Raw genomic sequence first — 26,523 nt, forward strand, 5'->3', positions numbered from 1 at the left:
GGGTTTCAGATTTCAGGATCATTGGGACCTCTTCTGGGGCAGGTGGGACCTGTACAAGAGAGACAGGTTACACTTGAACTACAAGGGGACCAATATCCTTTCAGGGAGGTTTGTTAGTGCTTTTGGGGAGGCTTTAAACTAGATTTGCAGGGGGATGGGAACCAGAGTGCCAGAGCTGACAGTGTAGCTGGTGTGAAAATAAATGTTAGAAGTTCAAGCATAGCCGCAAATGGAAAGGTTGTGAGTGGTGGTAAAAATCTTCTGAGGTGTATATATTTCAATGCTAGGAGTATTGCGGGGAGGCAGATGAGTTGAGGGCGTGGATTGACACGTGGAATTATGACATTATAGCAATTAGTGAAACTTGGCTACAGGAGGGGCAGGACTGGCAGCTTAATATTCCAGAGTTCCGATGTTTCAGATGTGATAGAGGCAAAGGAATGAAAGGTTTGGGGGTAGCATTGCTTGTCAGGGAAAATGTTACAGCAGTGCTCAGGCAGGACAGATTAGAGGGCTTGTCTACTGAGTCCTTATGGGTGGAGCTGAGAAACAGGAAAGGTATGGCCACATTAGTCAGGTTGTAATATAGACCACACAATAGTCAGCGAGAACTGGAGGAGCAAATCTGCAGAGAGATAGCAGGCAACTGCAGGAAACATGAAGTTGTGGTAGTAGGGGATTTTAATATCCCACATATTGATTGGGAATCCTATACTGTTAGGGGTCTAGATGGGTTAGAGTTTGTAAAATGTGTTCAGGAAAGCTTTCTAAATCAATATATAGAGGTACCAACTAGAGGGGATGCAATATTGGATCTTCTGTTAGGAAACGAGTTAGGACAAGTAACGGAAGTGTGTGTAGGGGAGCACTTTGGTTCCAGTGATCATTAGTTTCAACTTGATCATGGACAAGGATAGATCTGGTCCTAAGGTTGAGGTTCTGAACTGGAAGAAGGCCAAATTTGAAGAAACGAGAAAGGATCTAAAAAGCGTGGATTGAGACAGGTTGTTCTCTGGCAAGGATGTGATCAGCAAGTGGGAAGCCTTCAAAGGAGAAATTCTGAGAGTACAGAGCTTGTATGTTCCTGTCAGGATTAAAGGCAAAGTGAATAGGAATAAGGAACCTTGGTTCTCAAGGGATATTGCAACTCTGTTAAAGAAGAAGAGAGAGTTGTATGACATGTATAGGAAACGGGGAGTAAGTAAGGTGCTTGAGGAGTATAAAAAGTGCAAGAAAATACTTAAGGAAATCAGGAGGGCTAAAAGAAGACATGAGGTTGCCTTGGCAGTCAAAGTGAAGGATAATCCAAAGAGCTTCAACAGGTATATTAAGAGCAAAAGGATTGTAAGGGATAAAATTGGTCCTCTTGAAGATCAGAGTGGTCGGCTATGTGCGGAACCAAAAGAAATGGGGGAGATCTTAAATGAGTTTTTTGTGTCTGTATTTACTAGGGAAACTGGCATGAAGTCTATGGAATTAAGGAAAACAAGTAGTGAGATCATGGAAACTGTACATTTTGAAAAGGAGGAGGTGCTTGCTATCTTGAGGCAAATTAAAGTGGATAAATCCCCAGGACCTGACAGGGTATTCCCTCGGACCCTGAAGAAGACTAGCGTTGAAATTGTAGGGGCCCTGGCAGATATATTTGAAATGTCGGTGTTTACCGGTGAGGTGCCGGAGGATTGGAGAATGGCTCATGTTGTTTTGTTGTTTAAAAAAGGATCAAAAAGTAATCCAGGAAATTACAGGCCGGTAAGTTTGATGTCGGTAGTGGGTAAGTTATTGGAGAAAGTACTAAGAGACAGAATCTACAAGCACTTGGATAGACAGGGATTTATTAGGGAGAGTCAACATGGCTTTGTGCGTGGTAGGTCATGTTTGACCAATCTATTGGAGTTTTTCGAGGAGGTTACCAGGAAAGTGGATGAAGGGAAGGCAGTGGATGTTGTCTACATGGACTTCAGTAAGGCCTTTGACAAGGTCCCGCATGGGAGGTTAGTTAGGAAAATTCAGTCGCTAGGTATACGTGGAGAGGTGGTAAATTGGATTAGACATTGGCTCAATGGAAGAAGCCAAAGAGTGGTAGTAGAGAATTGCTTCTCAGAGTGGAGGCCTGTGACTTGTGGTGTGCCACAGGGATCAGTGCCGAGTCCATTGTTATTTGTCATCTATATCAATGATCTGGATGATAATGTGGTAAACTAGATCAGCAAATTTGCTGATGATACAAAGATTGGAGGTGTAGTGGACAGTGAGGAAGGTTTTCAAAGCTTGCAGAGGGACTTGGACCAGCTGGAAAAATGGGCTGAAAGATGGCAAATGGAGTTTAATACAGACAAGTGTGAGGTATTGCACTTTGGAAGGACAAACCAAGGTAGAACATACAGGGTAAATGGTAAGGCACTGAGGAGTGCAGTAGAACAGAGGGATCTGGGAATACAGATACAAAATTCCCTAAAAGTGGTGTCACAGGTAGATAGGGTCGTAAAGAGAGCTTTTGGTACATTGGCCTTTATTAATCAAAATACGGAGTATAAGAGTTGAAATGTTATGATGAGGTTGTATAAGGCACTGGTGAGGCCGAATCTGGAGTATTGTGTTCAGTTTTGGTCACCAAATTACAGGAAGGATATAAATAAGGTTGAAAGAGTGCAGAGAAGGTTTACAAGGATGTTGCTGGGACTTGAGAAACTCAGTTACAGAGAAAGGTTGAATAGGTTAGGACTTTATTCCCTGGAGCGTAGAAGAATGAGGGGAGATTTGATAGAGGTATATAAAATTATGATGGGTATAGACAGAGTGAATGCAAGCAGGCTTTTTCCACTGAGGTAAGGGGAGAAAAAAACCAGAGGACATAGGTTAACGGTGAGGGGGGGAAAGTTTAAAGGGAACATTAGGGGGGGCTTCTTCACACAGAGAGTGGTGGGAGTGTGGAATGAGCTGCCAGACGAGGTGGTAAATGTGGGTTCTTTTTTAACATTTAAGAATAAATTGGACAGATACGTGGATGGGAGGTGTATGGAGGGATATGGTCTGTGTGCAGGTCAGTGGGACTAGGCAAAAAATGGTTCGGCACAGCCAAGAAGGGCCATAAGGCCTGATTCTGTGCTGTAGTTTTTCTATGGTTTCTATTGAACTGACTTGGTATGATTTGGTAAGTTATTTTTTGGGGTCTGGGAACACTCAAAAATTTTTCCCATATAAATTAATGGTAATTGCTTCTTCTCTTTACACCATTTCAGCACGAAAGGTTTCATAGGAACGCTCTACCTTAGCGGGGGAAATACGGGACAAGGGCGGTCCTGTATGGGACAAACCAATTTAGCCCAACATACGGGATGTCCCGGCAAATACGGGACAATTGGCAACTCTACGTTCAAGTTCAACAGTGCGTAACAGGGAATGAGGAAAGGTGCAGCTGACTCATATCGTTTCTTCGTGGCCCGGTAGCACATGCTTTGCAGCCCGGTACTGGTCCGCCACCCGGTGGTTGGGGACTGCTGACCTGGAACATATATTTCCCTTAAAAAAACTCCTTCCTCTGGCATGCTCACCTGCTGAAGTTGGGCTCTGAATGAGATCAGATAAATGATATCCTCCCGAACTATCAGATCGTCGTCTTGGTTTCTTCTTTGCCTTTGCTTTTGCCTTTTTGAGAAGCTTTTCTCTGAAGAAAAAGATTTCATTTGCTTATTTAAATTGCATACAATTTTACACAGAGTGCGATAGAACTTAACTTTCTCAACTAAATGCTGGAAAGCAAAGCATCTGATCTTTGGAAATTCCAGAAGCATATCATTTATCCTAGTGCTAATATATGCTTTTGACATGAGGGCTTATTAACATTGATTTAGTTAAAACAAATTAAATATTCCAAGACTTGCTCTCTCACACAAAGTAATGAAAACTGTTATCCTCAAGTAAAAGGAGCAAATCACAATTACACACATTTAATGATAAACCACATTGTTAAATTTAGATGAACTATTAGAGCTTCCTCACTAAGGTGGAAACTTCATAAAAAGAGAAGAAATTTTTTTGGGGGCAGGCTATCAGAACATAATACAATGCAGCACAAGAATACAGCCAGAACGTTGTGCCAAACTAATCACTTCTGTCTATACAATGGCCATTATCTCTCCATTCTCTGTATATTTATGTACCTATCTAAGAGTGTTTTATTTTTATTTGTCTCCACTGCCACCTCTGGCAGCATTTTCCAAGCATCCACCATTCTGTTTAAAAAAAATACTCTGCAAATCTCCTTTGAACTTTACCCTCAAATGCATGCTCTCTAGTATTAAATATTTTGACTCTGGGGGAAGAAAGACACTAGCTGTCAACCATCTATGCCTCCCATCTTATGAACCTCTATCAGCTCTCCCCTCAGCCTCTACTACTCCAGAGAACACAATGCAAGTTTTTCCAACTTCTCCTTATAGAACATGCTTTCTAATCCAGGCAGCATCCTGGTAAACTGTACTGCACCCTTTCCTAAACCTTCACGTTCTTCCTATAACGGAGCAGTTTTCTGCAGGACAGTAATTTTCATTAAACAGAGTTTTTGAAATCTTGGATAATGTCCTGTTTAATCCCTCTTCACCATATGCAAGAAACTTTCTAAATGGATCATCTCAAGAATCATCTTCAATGACTTTGTAACACTAAACATGCATTAGTTTTATTCCTATTGCACTCCCTTCCTGAAGTCAGTGAAGAGAAATTCAACACTGGCTACTCAAGATGAATTTCTCTTCCAGGGGCTTCTTCTTTGGATTGTACATCTTGGTAAACAATTTGGTCCATATCTCAAACAAGTGTAAATAACCTGAACTCCTGAATAGCTGACATTTCAACATTTCTGAACATGAAAAATACCTGTTATAATATTCCCAAAATGACTGGGGTCTTCTATCAGAGATGTATTCGGCTAATCAGGCAAATACATCTTCAAGTGTTCCAGAAAGCACTTAGTACAAAGCTGTTTAAGAATCAGGAAAAAATGTAAATTAACTAAATCACAGAATCAGAAACTTACTACACAGAGGAGGCCATTATATCAAACTCAATCATTAAGAGCAATCTCGGCAACACACACACTTGAAGGATCCTGCTGAAGGGTCTCGGCCTGAAACGTCGACTGTATTCTTTTCCATAGATGCTACCTGGCCTGTTGAATTCCTCCAGCATTTTTGTGTATGTTGCTTGGATTTCCAACATCTGCAGGATTTCTCTTGTTTGTGATAAGACTAATCTCAACCAATCTGTAAAATTGCAGAGTAGAGTGATAGATGCAACTCAGGGGCATGGACTAATAATCAAAATATGTGAGTTAAGTCGCAGCAGAGGTTCCTTAACGTTGTTCTAGCCGAAGATGGTAGCAGGATACGCTTCCAATGGCATGCGTCTCAAATAGCCTCTGACAACCAAGTACAGTTCCTGCCTTCAAGTGTGGCTTCGCTACTAAGCCCAGTGGAACCATCTCTATGATAGAAAAGGCAAAGACAGGCTCCTGGAAACTTAAAACCAATCACTTCAGGCAGATGCAGTTTGTCAGCCATAGTTGGTAGCTCATCTAGATGGAAAACTCTTACCTCAAACCTCTACTGCCTTGTTGCTATATCTACTCAGGGGGAAGGCTCTAGGAGTAAACACCAAGGAAAAATGCAGAGATGGACCCCCAAGGCAGTTCTACATTGAGTTCAATGCTGACTGGCAATTCCTGTGACGCTGCTGGTGCCAAACTTTATCGGTCTCTGCTGTTCCTTTGCATTCATCAGTAGTGTGGAGAGGGGTCGCCTGCAAATCCATTACAACTAAATTCTATATGATCCATCTATTCTCCATCATCAGTCAAATAATGGAAGTCGTCGCTGGCAGTATTGTCAAGTGGCACTTACCAACATCTGACTCACCAACACTCAGTTAGACAGGATCAAGTGGCTCTGGACTTCAAAGCGTTTGTCCAAGAATGGACCATAGAACGGAGTCCCAGAGGCAAGGTGAGTGCAACTGTCCTTTAACCAGAGAATATCACTGAGTGTGGCATCAAGGTGCCCTGGTAAAAGGGGATAAACAGTCATAGCTTGCACAATGGAAGTTTATGATGGTCACAGGCTAATCATCTCAGACCTAGGAAATCACCTGTACGAGTTGCTTAGAGCAGTGTCTTCAGACCAATTATCTCCATGTATTTCATCAATGCCCATCATTTCTAAAGAAAAGATACTAGCTGCTGATTACAGAATGCTTAATTCTATCTGCAACTCAGCAAAGGAAGAGTACTACACTTGCATGCAGCAAGATCAAGACCATGTTCAGGCATGAGCCGATGAGAAAAGTACCAGGCAAGAATAATCTCCAAGACACTCTCAATATTAATGGTATTACCGTTGCATAGTTTGTAGACTCCCACTGTCAATGTTCAGGGGTGGGGGGGGGGTGTCACCATTCAGAAACTGAATTAGACCAATCACGTACAGTGCCTATAAAAAGTATTTAAACCCTTTGAAAGTTTTCGTGTTTTAATCACAGTGGATTTGACACTGATCAACAGAAAAAGACCTTTTTGTTTCAAAATGAAAACAGATCTCTACAAAGTGATCACAAGTAATTACAAATATAAAACTCAAAATAACTGACTGCATTACGTATTCACCCCCTTTAATATGACATACCATCACTGATGCAGCCAATTAATCATAGAAGTCACATAATCAGTTAAATGGAGATCTGTTTTTGGAGACCTGTAAGCAGTCAAGATGTTTCAACTGACTGTAGTAAAAATATGCCTATATCTGGAAGGACCAACTACTAGTGAGACAGTATCCTGGCAAAAACTACACCGTGAAGACAAAAGAACACTCCAAGCAACTCTGCAAAAATGTTACTGGAAAGCACAAGTCAGGAGATGGATACAAGAAAATTTCCAAGTCACTGAATATCACTTGGAGTACAGTTAAGTCAATCATCAAGAAATGGAAAGAATATGGTACAGCCGTAAATCTGCCGAGAGCAGCTTGTCCTCGAAAGCTGAGTGACCGTGCAAGAAGGGATCTAGTGAAGGAGGCCACCAAGAGACCCATGGCAACTCTGCAGGAGTTGCAAACTTCAGTGGTTGAGATAATAGACACCATGCATACAACTGTTGCCCAGGTGCTTCACTTTACGGCAGAGTAACAAAGAAAAATCCACTGTTGAAAAAAACCCACATGAAATCTCAGCTAGAGATTGCCAGAAGGCATGTGGGGGACTCTGAAGTCAGCTGGAAGGTGATTCTATGGTCTGATGAAACTAAAATTGAGCTTTTTGGCCACCAGACTAAACGCTATGTTTGACGTAAACTAATCACCACACATTGTCAAAAACACACCATCCCTGCCATGAAGCATGGTGGTGGCTGCATCATTCTGTGGGGATGCTTCACTGCAGTGCCCTGGAAGGCTTGTGAAGATAGAGGGTAAAATGAGTGCAGCAAAATACAGGGAAATCCTGGAGGGAAACTTGATGCAGTTTGCAAAAGAAGTGCTACTTGAGAGATTTGTTTTTCTGCAAGGCAATGACCTCGAGCACAAAGCCAAAACTACACATGAATGGCTTTAAAACAACAAAGTTAATGTCCTGGAGTGGCCAAGTCAGAGTCCAGACTTCAATCCAATTGAGAATTTGTGGGTGGACTTGAAAAGGGCTGTTCACTCATGACCCTCATGAAATCTGACTAGCTTGAGCAATTTTGTAAAGAAGAATTGTGAAAAATTGCAGTGTCCAGATGTGCAAAGCTGATAGAGAGACCTACCCACACAGACTCAATGCTGTAATTGCTGCCAAAGGTGCATCTACCAAATACTGACTTGAAGGGGGCGAGTACTTATCCAATCAATTATTTTGTGTTTAATAATTGTAATAAATTTAGACCAATTTATAGAAATTTGTTTTCACTTTGACAGGACAGAGTCTTTTTTGCCGATCAGTGTCAAAATAAGCCAAATTAAATCCACTGTAATTCAATGTTGCAAAACAGGGATCCCCAACCTTTTTTGCAATGCAGACCGGCCGACCCCGGGGGGGGGGGGGGCAGGGTTGCTAACGGACAAGAGTAGCAGTCAAATACGTTGTGTTTACCCCGAGAAAGACTACAATGACCATGAACCTTGTGCAGGCACCAGTGCGCATGCGTGTACATGCCGATTTTTTTTCTACAAATCGTTTTTGGCGACTGTTTGGAGGGGGGCAGTGTTAATCACGACTAGAATATAGGTGATAAGTGGCTAATACACTCAATTTCATTTCTAAAAGGGTTTATCTAACGAATTTAATATTAAACACACAGCACATATTTTCCTCGCATGAATATAGTGATAAGTCAATTATCAGGGGAGGACAGGGGAGGTTGAAGTAAGCGTTGAACGAACTTCCAGTAGAAGTGGTAGAGGCAGGTTCGATGTTATCATTTAAAGAAAAATTGGATAGGTAAATGGACAGGAAAGGAATGGAGGGTTATGGGCTGAGTGCAGGTCAGTGGGACTAGGTGAGAGTAGTGTTCGGCACGGACTAGAAGGGCTGAGATCGCCTGCTTCCGTGCTGTAATTGTTATACTGTTATATAAGTCACTTATAAGTCAATAGCATCATAACATTTTAAGTAACATTTGGATATTAAACACACAGCTGTTACATGCTCAAGGAGATCTGTTTTTTTTTGTGTGAGAATGATGTAATGGTCTTTTGGAGGTCACCTGATGTGATTTTCCCGCCAATGTGAGGTCACGTGATGACATGTGCCCCGTGACTATATAAGGGTCGACCCAGGTGACGCAGTAGGTTTTTGAGTTTGTAGATTTCCAGGTAGAACGTGCTGTGCCTCCGTTTCTGTTGCGTTTGTTTTTGTGACACAGTTTCATTTTTAAACTGGTTGTGCGTTCTGTTGAAAGATTCCATATTATTTGGACTGGAAATTTGTGGCTGGATGTGCCAATTTACTCAATTCCAACAGTTGAAGGGAGAGTGAAGAATTTATCGAAGGATCAAGAGAAGTCGGCATCGTTTGGCAGTTTAATAAAGAATCGACCTTATTGAGTCTTCATTGGAGGAGTACCTGCATCGAGATAACTCTTGCCAGAAAGAGCAAAGAGTTCATGCAAAAAGGTGCTCCCTCCCTCTCTCTCTCTCTCTCTCTAGAGGAATTTAAGGTCAGTTGATTTAAACTGTTTATTTTCGGCACCGTGAATCCCGTGGACAGAACCAGCAGTAAAGGTGCGTCGGTGAAGAAATTCTTCTCCAGAGAAGTCTCTCCCAATTGAATGTGTAAAACTGTTGGACTTTTGAAGTTATCGTTTTAAGAACTATATCTGACTGTATCGCTTTAAGAACTGTTTCCGCATTTAACGCTTTAAAAACCAGAGCCGAGTGGAGTTGGTGAACGGCTGCGTATCTGTTAACTTCCGGTTAAAGTTTTCCTTTGTTTTTTTCCCTTATCGTTTATACGTGTTTAATAAATGTTTGGTTGTTTTTATATAACCTGTCTCAATTGATATTCATTGTTGCCGTTTACGTAACACAGCACATATTTTCCCCGTATGAACATATAAAATCATTCCAACTAACCAATATCGCTGAATCAGTGGGAGCCCTGGGCTCATTTCCCTGCAACAAGATGGTCCCATCAAGGGAGTGATGGGAGACAGCGATACTCGAAGGGGGTTCCTTATGTCCAGTCTATTCCACAATTTAGTTTTCGTTGCATTCATTGCAGAGATATGTTGGAAATGGAAGCAACGTTTTCAGTGCTTTCGTGGCTATCTCAGGATATGTAGCCTTGACTTTGATCCAGAATGCCGGCAGAGATGTTATGTCAAACATACTTTTCAGCCCGCCATCATTTGCAAGCTCGAGGATTTGATCTTCTTCCCACGCTGACATGGATGACGCGCGGGTAATGACCTCACGTGCGTTCAAGCTCAACAGTGGCCGTGACAGGGAATGAGGAAAGGTGCAGCTGACTCATATCGCCAAATCATATCGTTTCCTCGCGGCCCAGTAGCACATGCTTTGCGGCCCGGTGGTTGAGGACCGCTGTTGTAAAACAATAAAACATGAAAAGGGGGAGGGGATGATTTTTTTTATAGGCACTGTAAATATCAAGGCTACAAGGGCAGTAGCTCAGTAATATGAGGCACACCTTCTGATAGCCCACATTTCCGTTAACAAGATACAAGTCAGGAATGTGAGGGAATATTCTCCACATGGAAAAGAAAAGCTCAACATCATCAAAAGCGAAGTAGCCAGTAATTAGCACCATGTGCACGATCAGCAAAAATATAATCTGTCCACCAGTGGTACATAATGGCTGAATAGTGTACCATCTACAATTATTCGTTCAGTCTCCTCCAAAATCAACTTCCAAACTTGTGGTTTCTAACATCAGGAAAGAAAAGAGCAGAAGTCTATGGGATCATCAAATGGAGATTCTCCTCCAAGATGTACATCATTCTGTCATAGAAACATATTGTCCGCTCTTTATTAATGGATCTAGACCTAAGAACTCCTATCGCAACAGCACTGTGGAAGTAGGTTCAATGAGACATACTACAGTGGTTCAAGAAAATAGCTCATCACATTTTCAAGGACCATTAAAGACAATGGCTTCGTTAAAAATGCTCAGAAACAATTTTTTTTAAACTAACAGTTCTCTGTAGTGTATAGTACATTAAGTGGTCATCCAGATCCTTTTTAAGATGCGAGAATGTCTGTCTCTATCACTCTTTTACTTGGTTAGTTTCAAACCCTCCACCTGAACCACTCAACTGTTTTAGCAAAACTCACCTTCGCTCTACTCTCCTTAGCAAATATCTTAAACATAAGCTCCCTAAGTTAATGATCTCTCTGTTAGGAAGAAAATAGGCCCTTCTGGTTCACATTGCAACCTTACAGCAGTTTATAAAACTCAATTAACTCTAGCTTCAGCGTCTTCCACTCCAAAGAACACTATTACACCCTAGCTAATCCCTCCTCATAATGAGAGGTCTTTAGTCATTAGATAAACCTTTCTGTACTGGTTTTAGTGACACTGGTCATTAAGTCATACCAGATCAATTATAAAGGACCTTTTCCACTTTCCGGCATGTGATTTTACTGCACGTGTCAAAGCTCATCTGTAATGAAGATACATTTCTGAGTGGAAACTTTACCCTGATAATGTAATACAGTAACTCGGCACAGATGTAATATTTTTCTCAGCTCTTTTGAAATAGATAGATACTTCTCAAAATTAAAGAACCAAAGAGAATTAACATTTAGCTAGTATCATCAGAATCAATTGCAATAACATTTTTTAAATCTATTATGAACTATCTTTTACTTTCCTACTACCAATCATTAAGGATGCTGTACTATCCAGCATTGTATTCAAGTCACTATGTGATGAATTCTGCACTCTTAAACTATTGTTTTTAAAATCAATGCAGTTTCACAAATACATCAATAGAATGTGCCTTCCCATTTTCTTCCCATGGTCAAAACAACCATAGACCCAAGCAAGTTGTCTGAAAGCTGCATTCTACATTTAACGTGTGCTCGCCTCAAAAAACTAAATATTTACAGAATAATATATTTCTTCATGTATCTGAAGCATATTTATCTGCACACACCCAATGATAAGAATTCAACTGTGAACCTGCTTGACTTGCAACAAAGTAGATATTAATTCAAATTGATTAAAATAAAATTTAAACAATGCCACTGCTCCCTCAACTGGTTGATATGTGAAATTACCTTAACTTCCTGAAGCATCATCAGATTTTCTTAAGAACTGGGGTTATTCATACCTCCTACCATTAAACCCTTGATTAACCTCCCAGTTCCATCAGGTAGATTCCATTTCACTCAGAAATTAACCATACTTTATCACAAAGTCCTTCTTTCATTGTTGTCCTCATACAGCTTACAGCAGCAAGATCATAACAGTTATGTGCAAACCTGCTACTCAAAGATTTAGGAAAACACAAACTATCAGGATGCATCAATGTTTTGCTTTTTCAGATAATGAAGGTGGTAAGGAAAACATATTTCAACCAAGGCAGTACCGCCACTTACTTGGAAGACTGATCGATGTCCAATTTATTTTCACTGGTTACACAGTCGTCATCAATCCATTCACCCAGAAAACTAATATCCGGACCATCTGGATAGGGAGTGATAATTCTTTTTTGCATTGCTGGAATCTACAATTTTAAAACCCAGAAGTTTCAAAGCTTAGATTTTGAAAAAATATATAAGCAAATTACTTAAATATTATTTTAGTGTTACCTACCAAATAAAGAAAAAAATACACAAGTCACAAAAGCCTCACAGGAAAAGTGATCTACCCATGGTTACCAAGATAAATTAGATGTTGTATCCAAGGAAGAATGGGAAGAAACTACAGGCCTGAAGATTGGGAGTATTTTTAGCTAAAGAAAGAAGGAACAAACTGGTAAAGACAAGGCATAAGGTAAGAAGTGAATGGTGAAAAGCAAAACTGAATATAAGAATGCTTATAAATATATCTAGATAGAAAAGCTAATGTAGGCACATGTGGCCCTTCACAGACAGAGAAAGGAGGATTTATCATAGTGAATAAGGAAATGTCAGAGGGATTAACAATTACTTTGGACCATCTTCACTGAAGAAGTAAACAAACAAAACCTGCCAGATACAGTATATTAGAGATTCAAGGAACTGAAGGTACGAGGCTATTGTCAAAAAAAAAGTCAGCCTGAAACTGTAGAAATTCCAGAAAACAAATAATTCACATCATAGAGCTTTATAATTCAGAAGCACAATTTCAAAATCTCTAAAGCCACCCCTTTTAGAGTAGCAAATCTGACCCAATCATTTTAATATGAAAGTGGATTGGGAAAGTCAGGAAGGTAATGGATCTCAGGAGAGGGAGTTTGTAGAATGCCTACAGGATGGCTTTTTGGAGCAGCTTGTCCAGAAGCCCACCAGGGGACTGGCTGTTTTGGATTGGGTGCTGTGTAACGAACCTGAGGCAATTGGGGAGCTGGAGGTAAAGGAACCCCTTGGAAGTAGTGATCATAATATGATTGAGTTCAGTTTCAAATTTGAAAAGGAGAAGCTGGTATCGGGTGTATCGGTATTTCAGTGGAACAGGGGAAATTACAGTGGTATGACAGAGGAACTGGCCCAAGTCGATTGGAAAAGTAAGCTAAATGGAGGGACGGCAGAGCAGAATTGGATGAAATTCCTACAAGAAATAAGGAAAATGTAGGAAAAATATATTCCAAGCAAAAAGAAAATCATGAATGGAAAAATGGCACAAATGTGGCTAACAGGAGAGGTTAAGGCAAAAATAAAAGCAAAAGAAACAGCGTACAAGGAAGCAAAAATTAGTGCAAAAAATGAGGACTGGAAGACTTCTAAAAACTTACAGAAGGAAACTAAGAAAGTCATTAGGAAAGAAAAGATGAATTATGAAAGGAAGTTGGCGATTAACATAAAAAAGGATACTAAGAGTTTTTTTAAATATATGAAGAGTAAAAGAGTGACAAGGGTAGATACGGGACCAATTGAAAATGATGCTGGAGAAATTATAATGGATAACAAAGAGATGGCGGAGGAACTGAATAAGTATTTTGCATCAGTCTTCACAGTGGAAGACATGAGCAATATACCTGATAGCCAGAGGTATCAGGGAATAGAATTAGGTACAGTCAAGATTACTAGAGAGAAAGTGCTTGGGAAGCTAAGTGGACTAAGAATAGATAAGTCTCCCGGTCCAGATGAGGTGCACCCAAAGGTTCTGAAGGAGGTGGCCTTGGAGATTGTGGAAGCATTGGAAATGATCTTCCAGGAATCAATAGACTCTGGCATGGTTCCGGAGGACTGGAAGGTCGCAAATGTAGTTCCGCTATTTAAGAAAGGAAGGAGGTAGCAATAAGAAAATTATAGACCTATTAGTCTGACATCAGTAGATGGAAAGATATTGGAGAATATCCTCAAGGATGAGGTTATGAAATACCTCGAGGTGCATGACATGATAGGCCGAAGCCAGCATGGTTTCATGAAGGGAAGATCCTGCCTCACCAACCTATTGGAATTTTTTGAGGTAATCTCGAATAAGATTGACAACGGGGAGGCTGTGGATGGTGTGTATTTGGATTTTCAAAAGGCCTTCAATAAGGTGCCGTATATGAGGCTGCTTAATAAGATCAGAGCCCATGGAATTAAAGGAAAGATATTGAAATGGGTGGAGCATTGGCTAATAGGCAGAAAGCAAAGGGTGGGAATAAAGGGATCCTATTCTGATTGGTTGCCGGTTACTAGTGGTGTTCCGCAGGGGTCGGTGTTGGGGCCGCTTCTTTTTACAATGTATATCGATGATTTGGATTATGGATTAAATGGTTTTGTGGCTAAATTTGTGGATTACACCAAGATAGGCGGAGGAGCAGAAAATGTTGAAGAAACGGAAAGGTTGCAGAGAGACTTAGTCAGTTTGGGAGAGTGGGCAAAAAAATGGCAGATGAGATACAACGCTGACAAATGTACAGTTGTACATTTTGGAAGAAGAAATAATCGGGCAGATTATTATTTAGATTGGGAGAAAATTCAAAAATCGGAAGTGCAAAGGGACTTGGGGGTCCTTGTGCAGGATACCCTAAAGGTTAACCACCAAGTTGGACTGGCGGTAAGGAAAGCGAATGCTATGTTGGCATTCATTTCAAGAGGAATAGTGTATAAGAGTAAGGAGGTGTTGATGAGGCTCTATGGGGCATTAGTGAGACCTCATTTGGAATACTGTGTGCAGTTTTGGGCCCCCTATTTTAGAAAGGATATACTGATGTTAGAGAGAGTTCAGAGAAGATTTACGAGGATGATTCCTGGAATGCAGGGGCTAACATATGAGGAGCATTTGTCGGCTCTTGGGCTGTATTCATGAGAGAAGAATAAGAGGGGATCTCATAGAAACATTTCGAATGTTGAAAGGGTTGGACAGAGTAGATGTGGAAAGGTTGTTTCCCTTGGTGGGTGAGTCCAGGACAAGAGGTCATTGTCTTAGAATTAGAGGGTACCCAGTTAAAACAGAGATGAGGAGAAATTTTTTTAGCCAGAGGGTCATGGATTTGTGGAAGTCGTTGCCACATACAGCTGTGGAGGCCCGATCATTGAGGGTGTTTAAGGAGGAGATTGACAGGTATCTAATTAGTCAGGGTACCAAGGGATATGGGGAAAAAGCCGGCAATTGGAACTAGATGGGTGAATAGTTTAGCTCATGGGGGAGCTGCGGAGCAGACTCGATGGGCCAAATGGCCTACTTCTGCTTCTTTGTCTTGTGATCTTGTGATTTGAGAGGAGAGAGAAAACAGCAGATTTATAGTCAAGAGCAAACAAAATGTTGATGTTAAAGTGAAAGGTAAAAATATAGTCTTTGAAAAGAGTAATAGGACTGAGCAGACCCAACATGGATTAATGACATTTTTAACATGTTTAGGGAGGTGGCTACCTACAACTAACACATTAACATCGAAGAATATGCGAGAACTGTGACTGGTTATATAAATAAGCGCATTGAGTATGTCACCATTATGAAGCACATCTCTGTGAGGCCAAATCTGAAGCCAGTGTTAACAGCAAAGGTCCAGACACTGCTGAGAGATCAGGATGTTGTCTTCAGCTTGGGGAATAAGATGGCTCTTAAATCAGGAAGTTCCACAATGTCCTCTACAGGAGGTTGATAAGTTAAAGCACAAGAGAATTTTGTTACTGAACTAAAGACAAACTGAGAATAAATAAATATTCCCATTATAACAAGTTGTTACTAGTGAGGTACCACAGGCATTATTGACTGCACCAAGCTTTTTACAATCAATATTATTAGTCTGAAGGGACAAAACATTTCCAAATTTAATGCTCATCCATGCCAACCAAGATGCCACTTAACGTTGTCCCATATCCTTCTAAGCCTGTCCTATGTATGTACATATCCAAATGTCTTATAATTGTACCTGCCTTTAAATGAAAGTTCAAAGCTCTAATTTATTATCGAAGTATGTATACCATATACAACATTGAGATTCATCTCACATCACTCAAAAAACAAAGAAACGCAACAGAATTCACGAAAAAACAAAGACCTCCACATATCCAATTTGCAAAAGAGGGCAAATCAATCATAGTTAAAAAAGTAAGCAAATAACACATGGAACATAACTGCAGAGTCCCTGAAAATGATTCCACAGCTGTGGAGCCAATTCAGTGCTGAGGTGAATGAAGTTGGTCCAAGAGCCCGATGGCCACAGGGCAACAACTGCTCCCGAATCTAGTGACATGGGGCCCAAGATACCCAATGGTAGTAGCGAGAAGAGAGGGACTGGTCAAACACAAGCAGACAGCTCTGAACACCTGTTCATTTTCTGCTCTTGGCCTCGATGCTTTTAATCTTGCTGTGCATTTTAATCAGCATGGAGTAAGGGAGCAAATATGGGCTCAGCTTCCTCTAACAGGCCTCCATACAGCATCTACCCCCAGTAACAGGTGCCCCGGTCATACCTGCACTCTCAAGAGTCTAGCTCATTGAACCACCCACGAGATCACAAAAGCACCAGTTTGTTCAGTCGGTTCAAAAGTATATTCCTTAAAGGGAAAATACAAGCTGCAGCGAAATCAGTTTGTAAGTATATCTACTAGAGTATCTAGTCATTTTGTGAGCTGCCGACAAAATATCGCCATTGGTTGCCAGTGCCACGTTGGCAGCTCATTTCATAAACCCACTATACTTGGTGTGAAGTTTGCCTCTCAGGTCACTTTAAATCTCACCTTAAACCTATGTCCCCTACTTCTTCATTTCCTCTCCCTGGAAAAAATAACTGTATTTACTCTATGTCCCTCATGATTTTGTTCACCTCTATCAGGTCACCTCAGTCTCCTGTGTCCCCAAGGAATATAGTCCTAGTGGGCCCAACATCTCCTATAACTCATATCAGAATGTTGGCAGCATTCTTGCGTATCTTCTTTACATTCTTTCCAACTGAATGTTGTCTTTCTTAAAATGGTGTGATCCAAAACTGTATACAATATACTCCAAGTGTGGTCTCACCAATGGCTTATACAACTACAACATAACTCAATGCCACGACTGATGAAAGCCAATCTGCCAAATGCCTTCTCTACTACCGTCTGCCTGTGACACCACTTTCAGCAAACTAAGTACAGGTTTCCCCCGCCATCTGAAGGTAGAGCGTTCCTATGAAACTGTTCATAAGCCAGAATGTCGTAAAGCAAAGAAGCAATTACCATTAATTTATATGGGAAAAATTTGTGAGCGTTCACAGACCCAAAAATAACCTACCAAATCATGCCAAATAACACATAAAACCTAAAATAACAGTAACATGTAGTAAAAGGAGGAAAGATATGATGAATACACAGCCTATATAAAGTAGAAATACTTTTCCACAATCATTGCCGCACTGTTCTCCATAGCGAAAATCTCACGTAAGCACTCTTGGCAGAAACACAGCGCAAACACCGTCGGCAAAAACACGGCGTAAGCACTCTCCAGTAACCTTTAAGTTAGGAAGCTGCCAAATCATACCAAATAACACCTAAAAATACACAACCTATATAAAGTAGAAATAATTTATGTACAGTGTAGTATTACTTACGGGAATTGGGAAGACATCGAGCACACTGAGTAGTTAGGCTGAGTAGTCGGAAGTTGGGGTGGTGCAGTGGCCCCCACCCTCCCGGCAGCGAACCGATACCGATCCGCGAAGAATGCAGGGGTACAGCGGTAGCTGGAACGCATCAGGCACATCTTTAAGGAAAAAGCCGAAATAAACAAGCTAATTAATTACGTGCCAGGCAGCACCTAATTAATTAGCTTGTTTATTTCGGCTTTTTTTCTTAAAGATGTGCTGGGTGCCTCCCGGCTACCGCTGCATTTTTCGCGTATCAGTATCTGTACGCGGCCCGGGAGTTGTGGTGGTGGGACACTGGGGTGTCGTCTGTTTCCATCAGGCCAGGCAGGTCATCTTCTCCTATGACTGCCTGCCTCGATGTCGAAGGTCGAGGTTCGTCATCTGCTGTGGCTGATGTGGAAAGCTTGCTTGACTGCTAACCTCGCGCATTTTTAGATCATACAGTTCCTTGTAAGGACTCAAACCATCCTGCAAATATGCCCTAAACTGACGTACCCTTTCAAAATTAAAGTCATACTTTATCACTGCAGCGAAAATCTCATGCAGTTGCTTCACGTTCAGTTCCTGGACGACTTCGCTTTCGGTCTGTTCACTACTGCATTCAGTTTCAATTGTTATCCCTTCCTCTTCCAATTGCATCAGCTCTTCATCTATCAGTTCTTGGTTATGAGATGCCAAAACCTCTTCGACATCATCTTCGTCAACTTCCACAAGCCAAACTCACTTTGTCCTTACTTTGTTCACCACAATCGAAACGCTTAATTATGTCTAGTTTTACACTAAGTGTAACACCTTTACGAGCTCTTTCAGGCTTCTCCGATACCTTAGAACTCATCTTGCTAACGGCTGCTCACAGGCGCGTGTTTAAACAATGCCGGCAAGAATGCCGTTCCGAATCCGGGGGAGGAGCGGTTGTTCGGGGCGTGCGCTGCTTTTTTTCGCGCGCTGCCTTTTTTGTAACAGTGAAAACACCTTCTGTTAGCAAAAACAGGGAGCTAATGTAGGTCTTTCGTAACAGTGAGGTTTCGTAAAGCGAACATTCGAAAAGCGGGGGACATCTGTACTGGCACTGCCTTGTCCCCCTGCTCCACAATCAGTGAGTGGAACTAAGAAAAGTTGGTCGCCAAATGGTAATTAGAAATATTGAGTATAATGGATTAGGAAATTAGATTAAAAGGTATGAAGGCAAACAAGCAAAGTCTAGCATTTAAAGAAATACAGTAAAACTCTGTTAATCTCACATGCATGGGACATGGGTGCTTCTGGACAAGCAGCTTTTCCAGACTGTTACATATTATTTTATTAATCAACATACTTATTTTAAAGTATGGTACATGTTACATTTCAGTGAATGTGGTAAGTTTTATGGGAGTTCAGGAATCAGGGCCCCAGTAAGTGGCTGTGGAGCATAATTACTATGGACAGTGAGATGGAAGTGTGTGGAAAAACAAGCCCTTGGTGAATGAAAGGAGAATGCAAGAAGCAGAGTCCAAGTAAGTGGAAATTGCAATACAGAAAATCACCAAGTGGGACATATGCTGAATCACTGGGATATTCAAATAGCTGGATAACAGATTATGACATCTCATTATTAATACATGATTAGCAAAATCATCATCCATCAAGATACAAAAGTCCAACAGGGAAAGTAATTTGTCGTGGATAACACGAAAGATTAAAAATGGTCTTAAATTCATGGAAGAGGCTTATCAAGTTATTGGATAAAGCAGATCTGAAGACTGGGGGCATTTTAAAGCTCAAAGGACAAGCAAACACAAGTCTATAAAAAAAAAAGGAAGACAAACACACAACTAGACCGTGAGCATTCCTGTAGTTTGTAACATGGAAAAAGCTAATCAGATCCAATGTGGACCCCTTAGATAAAGAAAGGAGTATTCTGAGGGGGAATAGAGAAATGGCAGAGAATTTAAACAAATACTTTGTTTGTTTACACAGGAGAAAACACAAAAACATACAGAAATACAGAAAAGCATCTAGTAAGAAAAAGGAACTTAATAAATGTGTATTAATTAAAAAGAGAACTTATACCATGGGAGTAGTGAAACTAAAATACAACATAATAATGTAACTTAACTACATTTTGCTTCTGAATTTAAGTCCCAAGACAAGATTCATTTCTATGTGTATTTTACCAGTAAGAATAGATGTTACTCCAGTTTGATTAAGTAGAAGATCTGAAAATTCTTACCATATTTCGATAAGCAATTGACAGTTCCTTCAGCACTTCATCACTGAGAATATCTAGAGATCTGAAATTAAAAATTGAACTGACTTTATTTCTTACATCCTTCACATAGAAGAGTAAAAATCTTTACATTACATCTCTGTCTAAATATGCAATGTGCAATCATAGTAATTTATAATAAACAGAACAGTCAATGTAACATAGAAATACACTCAAATCAGTGTGAGTTAATCAGTCAGATGGCCTGGTGGAAGAAGCTGTCCCAGAGCCTGTTGGTGCTGTCTTTTGTGCTGCGGTACCGTTTCCCAGATGGTAGAATCTGGAATATATTGTGGTTGGGGTGACTTGAATCCCCAATGATCCTACAGGCCTCTTTTTCACACCTGTCTTTGTAAACGTCCTGAATCACAAGTAGTTCACGACTACAGATGCGCTGGGTTGTCTGCACCACCCTCTGCAGAATCCTGCAATTAAGGGAGGTACAGTTCCCATACCAGGCAGTGATGCAGCCAGTCAGGGTACTGTCAATTGTGCCCCTGTAGAAAGCTCTTAGGATTTGGGGGCCCATACCAAACTTTCTCAACCATCTGAGGTGAAAGAGGTGCTGTTGTACCTTTCTCACCACACAGCTGGACTGTACAGACCAAGTGAGGTCCTCAGTGATGTGGATGCCGAGGAACTTGTTTACCCTCTCAATCCCAGATCCATTGATGTCAATTGAGGTTAGCCCATCTCCATTCCTCCTGTAATACACAACCAGCTCCTTTGTTTTTGCGACATTGAGGGGGAGGTTGTTTTCTTGACACCACTGTGTCAGAGTGATGACTTCTTCCCTGTAAGACATCTCGTTATTGTTTCAGATTAGGCCAATCAACGTAGTGTCATTGGCAAATCTAATCAACAGATCAGAGCTGTGGGTGGCGACACAGTCATGGGTATACAGGGAGTAAAGGAGGGGACTTAGTCTGCCCCTTCAAAAACTCTGTGTCTTCTACATTTTAATCATCCCTTTTCAAGTTCTTCAGATGTAAGTCTAGTCTGTCCTTACAAGGTAAACCGTTCATTCTTGGAAAACCTTGTCTGAAATGGTTACAAAGCCTTAACGTCATTACTTTAAGAAGGGGGACCAAAACCATACGCAGTATTATAAAGTTAAGTGAACACAAGAAGGTTGTTGAAGATTGCAGTGGGGATGGGAATGAGAGTAGAGGCTCAATGATGAACAGTTGGTCACTGATGGCACAGCAGCAGAATGAACACTAACTGGCTTATCAATGTTTTCTATGTGCAATATGCTACATCTTTAAAAAATACTATCAAACCATTTATAAAAATTAAAAATTCTAAGGAGTAGGACATTTGCAGACAATTGAATTTACCTTGTTTCAAGCAAAGCTGGCATATTTAGACATATGAATTGTAGACTGGACACTTTTAATTGTTCAGCGTTGTACATTGCAGCAAACTCCAAGAGTTCGGAAGCATTTTTCAAAGTTACTGAAAGTGCAATAGTTAATCTGTTAAAAGTAATCACACTCCTATACAAACAGGAAGAGGCCATTTTGATTATGATCCCAAGCATTATCCTGCATTTGAATAGATCATGAAGAACCAAAATCAAAAAATTATTAATGCTCAGTATAAGATAGAAAGTGCTGGAGAATCTGTGGAAAGATTAACAGTTTGGGTTGAAGACATGAACTGGAAAACCAAGTTAAACCCAGGAGTCATTGAAAGAAACAGCCCAAAGGGGAAAAGAAGTTGTATCTGATGCTGAAAATTACGAAGGGTGATCTGTTGAATGCAGGTGGGAAGTGAGTACTAGGAAAACTCTATTCAGACTGTGAAGTGTTAAGAGCAGAGATGCAGAAAATAAATGAAATCAAGTCAAAGGCTCGGTCAATAATAGTGAAGGGAAAGCTTAACTCATGAAGAGAAAAAAGATAACTGTGGAAAGCCTCAACATCTGAGTAAATGCAATAGACTCAGAAGAATCAGGCAATTGGAAGGATCCTTACAGAAGTAGGATGGGGGTGGAATTATAGACAAGATAGCAGAGGAAACCTATCGGCTTGTAACAAATGTTTGTCACTAGCCTTTCCTGAAATGAGGATTAAGAGATCCAAAAATGGAAAGGGAACAGTCAGAGATGAAACTTATAAAATGATGAAAGCAGGGTAGAAATTGGCAGAAGTAATGGCATTTCAAGTTCTCTAAGTGCAGGCTAATCAACTGCATACAACTTCCTTTGCTCCACACTAATCAACATTTCAATTCTAAAAATTTCAAACACCATAATTACAGCTCTCAAATAGCAAGAAAATGTTCGTATTTTGCATTCTGTGATTTAAGTTCTTGTTATATATCTGCATTCATCTTGCTTCAAGTTATCCAACAAAGTAGCTTTCTAAACCAGTAACTCAATAATATAACCAAATGACAAGTTTCTTCTTCACTTCGTGGGCAAATACAATTAGCCTCCAAACTGTCATTACATTAAGCATGGCTATAGCTTGGATGGCAACTTGCATCTTAACATTTTGTAACTTGGTGCAGGTTTATCTAATGTACATTGCTTTCCGTGCAGTTTTGAATTCCAACAACAAAATAACCAATAATGGGCTGTTACAGTATTACACAACTATTGTATAAAGCACAGCCTCAACAAACATTATCGTGCCATAAAAAGATTATCTAAAAGCTCCAAACAGGACAACATGCTAGTTAAATTACCAGACTTTTTTTGGATTAGGGAACATGTTTTCATCTCAGTCTGAGAATTTTAATCCAGAAATAGAAGCCAATTCAGAAAACTAATCATGAGCTTTCATTTCACATTAACAAATCAAGTGATTCGCTTAAGCAATAGAAAGCTGTCACTTTTACCCAGTTAGGCCCATTCATGACTCCGGGCCCACAACACTAACTGAATAAATCTGACGCTGTCACAGAACCAGCAAGTAAACAAAATCAAAAAAAAAACTAGCTAGTGGCCCAATGTGGCGGCTCACGACTACCTGCCTGGGGCATCCAGGATAGAAATAGATAAGATGACTTTGAAGAGTTCAACAACACTCTAAGAATTCATAAAAAATCTAAATAGGAGGCAAATGTAAGATTATCGTCCAGTCATACCCAAGTAAATGGAAACCTTTAGTAATCCCATCTGGAAACATCAATATGACAACAAGGATGTGTAAATTGTCATACTATGCTCCTTCACAAAGTACCAAGTCTCATTTCATTTGATTCTGCACCTCAATGAAAACAGGTACTGCATAATTAAACAAGGGAGCTCACATTTTTCAGTAATGGCCACTTCACAAATTTCCTTGAGACGTCTGATAAGAAATTGATCGGCCACCACAAGCACGTTACAAATAAACTCAACATCTTGCGAATCTATGGGAAAAATACAGAATGTTATCATTTATTTTTATTATTAAAAATATCTTATTTGTAAACTAAGGATAATTGCACCAAATTTTCATAACAAAACTGATAATCATTCTGAGCTTTTGGTGCATCATGAAAGGCAGTTGAAACAGCTGTAGGGTCACATTAATGTTAACTAGTGATTAAATCATTTTGTTGAAACTGTTGCAATCTGAGTGGTTTTCAGTACATGAACAAGGCAGGCATAAAGAAATCAAGATACAGCGACAAGAGTAAGTCATTCAGTCCCCTGAATTTGTTATACCATTGGTTGACCCATTCCTGCCCTGTTTGCTTTGTTGACTGCAAGTTTATCAATTAACAGCTCTTTTGGAGAGGGAAAATCCTTAGAGATGCACTCTTATTATAAAACTAGTCTCAGAAAACAACCAAGACTCCTAAGAATCTTATGCTTGAATAAGATTGCCTCTAAACTCCAGCAGGTGCAATCCTTACTTATTCATCCTTTGTGAAACAGTCCCTCAAGTCAAGTTTATCATCATGAGCACAAGAGGAGGTACAGTACAAAGTAAAACTTGCTTGCAGCATGCAGAATAAATTTTATACAATGAAGTGGAAAAAATACTAAGTACAAGCAAAGTACAAAAAAAAAACACAATCAAAGGCAAGTAGAGGGTGGTGCAAGAGGAGATCCATAGTTCTATAGCATACCACAGGGTTAGGGGTCTGCAGATATGTTTAAAAACCTGTAGGAAAATGACTGTTCCTGAAACTGGTGTGGGACTTGAGGCTTCTGTATCTCCACCCATGAAGTCCAATGAGTAAATTGAATTTTGCCATGACAAAAAAAAAGTACTTTAAGAATTTAACAATTGTTTAACAAGCTGAAACATAGAAGCTGAATTTCCCTCAGATTAACCCTTTTACTCAAGTTTACAAACGTAAGCTATTTTAACTTGCCAGTGAAATCAATGGAGGAGGAAAGGCCACTGCACAACAGGAACTAACAATGTCACTCAAATGTTGACAAGTTCTGTTGCAGAGTAAAGTACAAATTGGCTTACCAATAGTGAAAACCTAAGTGCTAAGATATTCTATTTCCCAGAAAAATTATTTAAAGACAAAAAGAATAGACTATGAATAATCTTCCACAGATAGAATGAATCCGCAGTTAGATGCTTCAAAGCATTAGGCCTGAATGACAATACAAAACTTTTTCGAATAGAAATAATTTCTGGTAAAAGAAATAAAATGCTTTATTTTAAATGCCAGGATTTGTTTTTAAGTCAAGTCCACCGCACTGCAGTCTCAGAGCACATCTTTAAAGAAAAGTATAATCATAGTACAAAAAAATCTCGACAATTTTTTCCCGTCATGGAGTTTTCAACGTTGAAAGCAGTTGTGTTTTGTTGATTCCTTTGCAGCAATGCTTCTGCATGATCTTTTAACCTCCACCTAGCATATTTGGTCATTATTCAAAGTGACTACTGTTTGGTGGATTCACCTTATGGCAAGTAAACTCCTCTAAAATCCATGATCATTTCTCCAACAAGGATTAAAATATCAGGCACTAAACTATCAGGAAATAGAAGGAAGGAATTAGTTGCATACATTTACATAACTCAACATGACGTGCAAGATGTGAACCAAGCAGTTCTGACCTTTAACAGTTGGAGCTTCATCTGTATAAATATAATCCAAAATAACTTCCAAAATATCAGAATGGATGGGCATCTCCAATGCTGTGCATGTTGAGGCCTGAATATCAAAATAGAGAGAATGGAGAGACAAGAAAATTAAAGTCAAGTCAGTTGTGGATTCATTCAATTATGCTTCACTGATATTTGTTATTACTTCTGAAATTACCCAACTGGACCCTACTGCATATATAATATGTGGAGGTAACAAATGTACTCCAATAGTCAAATTTAACTAATAGCTTAAAAGAGAACTCTATAAATTAAAGTCACCTAAAACAGCAGCATTCCTTGAATCAAATTAAAGCAACAGCAAGATTCCTTTAAATACCAGTAGGACCAAAACACCAGAAGTGGCACCAGAATGAGGCTCCACAAACTGAAAACAACCTCACGGCATCTGGCCAAATTTAGCAAGAATCCCTTCCTACTGATTACCAGCTCCAACTATCTCCCTACAAATGAATTAGTAGCCTTCCATTAGTGAAAGACGCTTGGAAAAAACACAAGCACAGCAAGGCGCAGAAGCTAATTGAAGTGGGGTGGGGAACAGGTGATGGAGATAATTCAATATCTATGTACAAGAAGACTCAAAAGACTATAGAAGCTAGAGTCTGGAGCAACAAAAACTGCCAGAACAACTCAGTCAGTCAAGCAAAATCTGTGGGATGAGGGACAGGTTAAACAAAAAAGACTGTCACATTTCAGCTAAAAACCATGCTTCTACCCATAATGGCTGGTAACAACGCACTAACCCCAAGTCTAAACCAATCAGATTGGGCTGGCGGTAAGTGATTTTAAAAAATTGAATGAATTATCTTGGCCTTAACTCATATCTACCCACTAATATTTTTGACCATGATATCACTGGCAGAAGAGATCATACTACAGTACTAATGTAACATGTCCTTCTTGACATCTGTGCTTTGTAGTAACATTTTTCAGGTAAATGGTTTCGATTCAGAACACATCCATCACCTCAATGCTGAATACCACGAACAAGTATATACCTTCTAACACAGGGGTTCCCAACCTTTATTATGCCATGGACCCCTAACCAAGGGGTCTGTGAAACACAACAGAACTGTAATTGTACAGCCTAGCTTTCTCCCTCCATTCTATCATTAGCATCAAGGCAATATTCTGATCTGCATTAATAAGTAATGAAAAAGGGCATGCCTAGAACACCCTGTATACCTTAAATGAACTGCCAGTCCAATGATACTACAGCATTGGGCAAGTGTGCCATTTAGCAGAAGCAGCATGCTGTGGACAAAATTAATCAATCCCTCAGCTAACTGATCACGCTGAAGTTCTGCAGTCCAAGCAAGTCCATATCTATCTCCTCATAGGTCTCACGATCAAAGGAGTCAACCTTTAGCTAAACCAAGGAAAAGCTGAGCCAAGAGACCACAACATTACTGGGGCTAAGGTGTTAAGGGCAGAGGCTTCAGCAATTGCTGTGCTTCAAGTTAATCTCTTTCATTACTTATATGTTAGCCAGATCTATCCTGCTGACAAAAAAAAAC

General features: G+C 40.1%; 1 protein-coding gene across 3 annotated transcripts in view; it reads right to left on the reverse strand.

Moving 5' to 3' along the window:
• The window catches only part of ibtk (inhibitor of Bruton agammaglobulinemia tyrosine kinase), a 175,515-nt gene that overhangs the window by 45,260 nt on the left and 103,732 nt on the right, over positions 1-26,523 (reverse strand). For all 3 annotated transcript variants that reach the window (XM_063040345.1, XM_063040344.1, XM_063040346.1), the window contains exons 16-21: positions 24,959-25,055; positions 23,202-23,303; positions 21,281-21,398; positions 19,905-19,965; positions 12,090-12,217; positions 3,555-3,667 (exon numbers count right to left, since the gene is read on the reverse strand). In XM_063040345.1, coding sequence (XP_062896415.1) covers positions 3,555-3,667; positions 12,090-12,217; positions 19,905-19,965; positions 21,281-21,398; positions 23,202-23,303; positions 24,959-25,055 — 619 coding nt within the window. The remainder of the gene's footprint in view (positions 1-3,554; positions 3,668-12,089; positions 12,218-19,904; positions 19,966-21,280; positions 21,399-23,201; positions 23,304-24,958; positions 25,056-26,523) is intronic.

Source organism: Mobula hypostoma, chromosome 2 (assembly GCF_963921235.1).
Source record: "Mobula hypostoma chromosome 2, sMobHyp1.1, whole genome shotgun sequence".
Lineage (NCBI taxonomy): Eukaryota > Metazoa > Chordata > Chondrichthyes > Myliobatiformes > Myliobatidae > Mobula > Mobula hypostoma.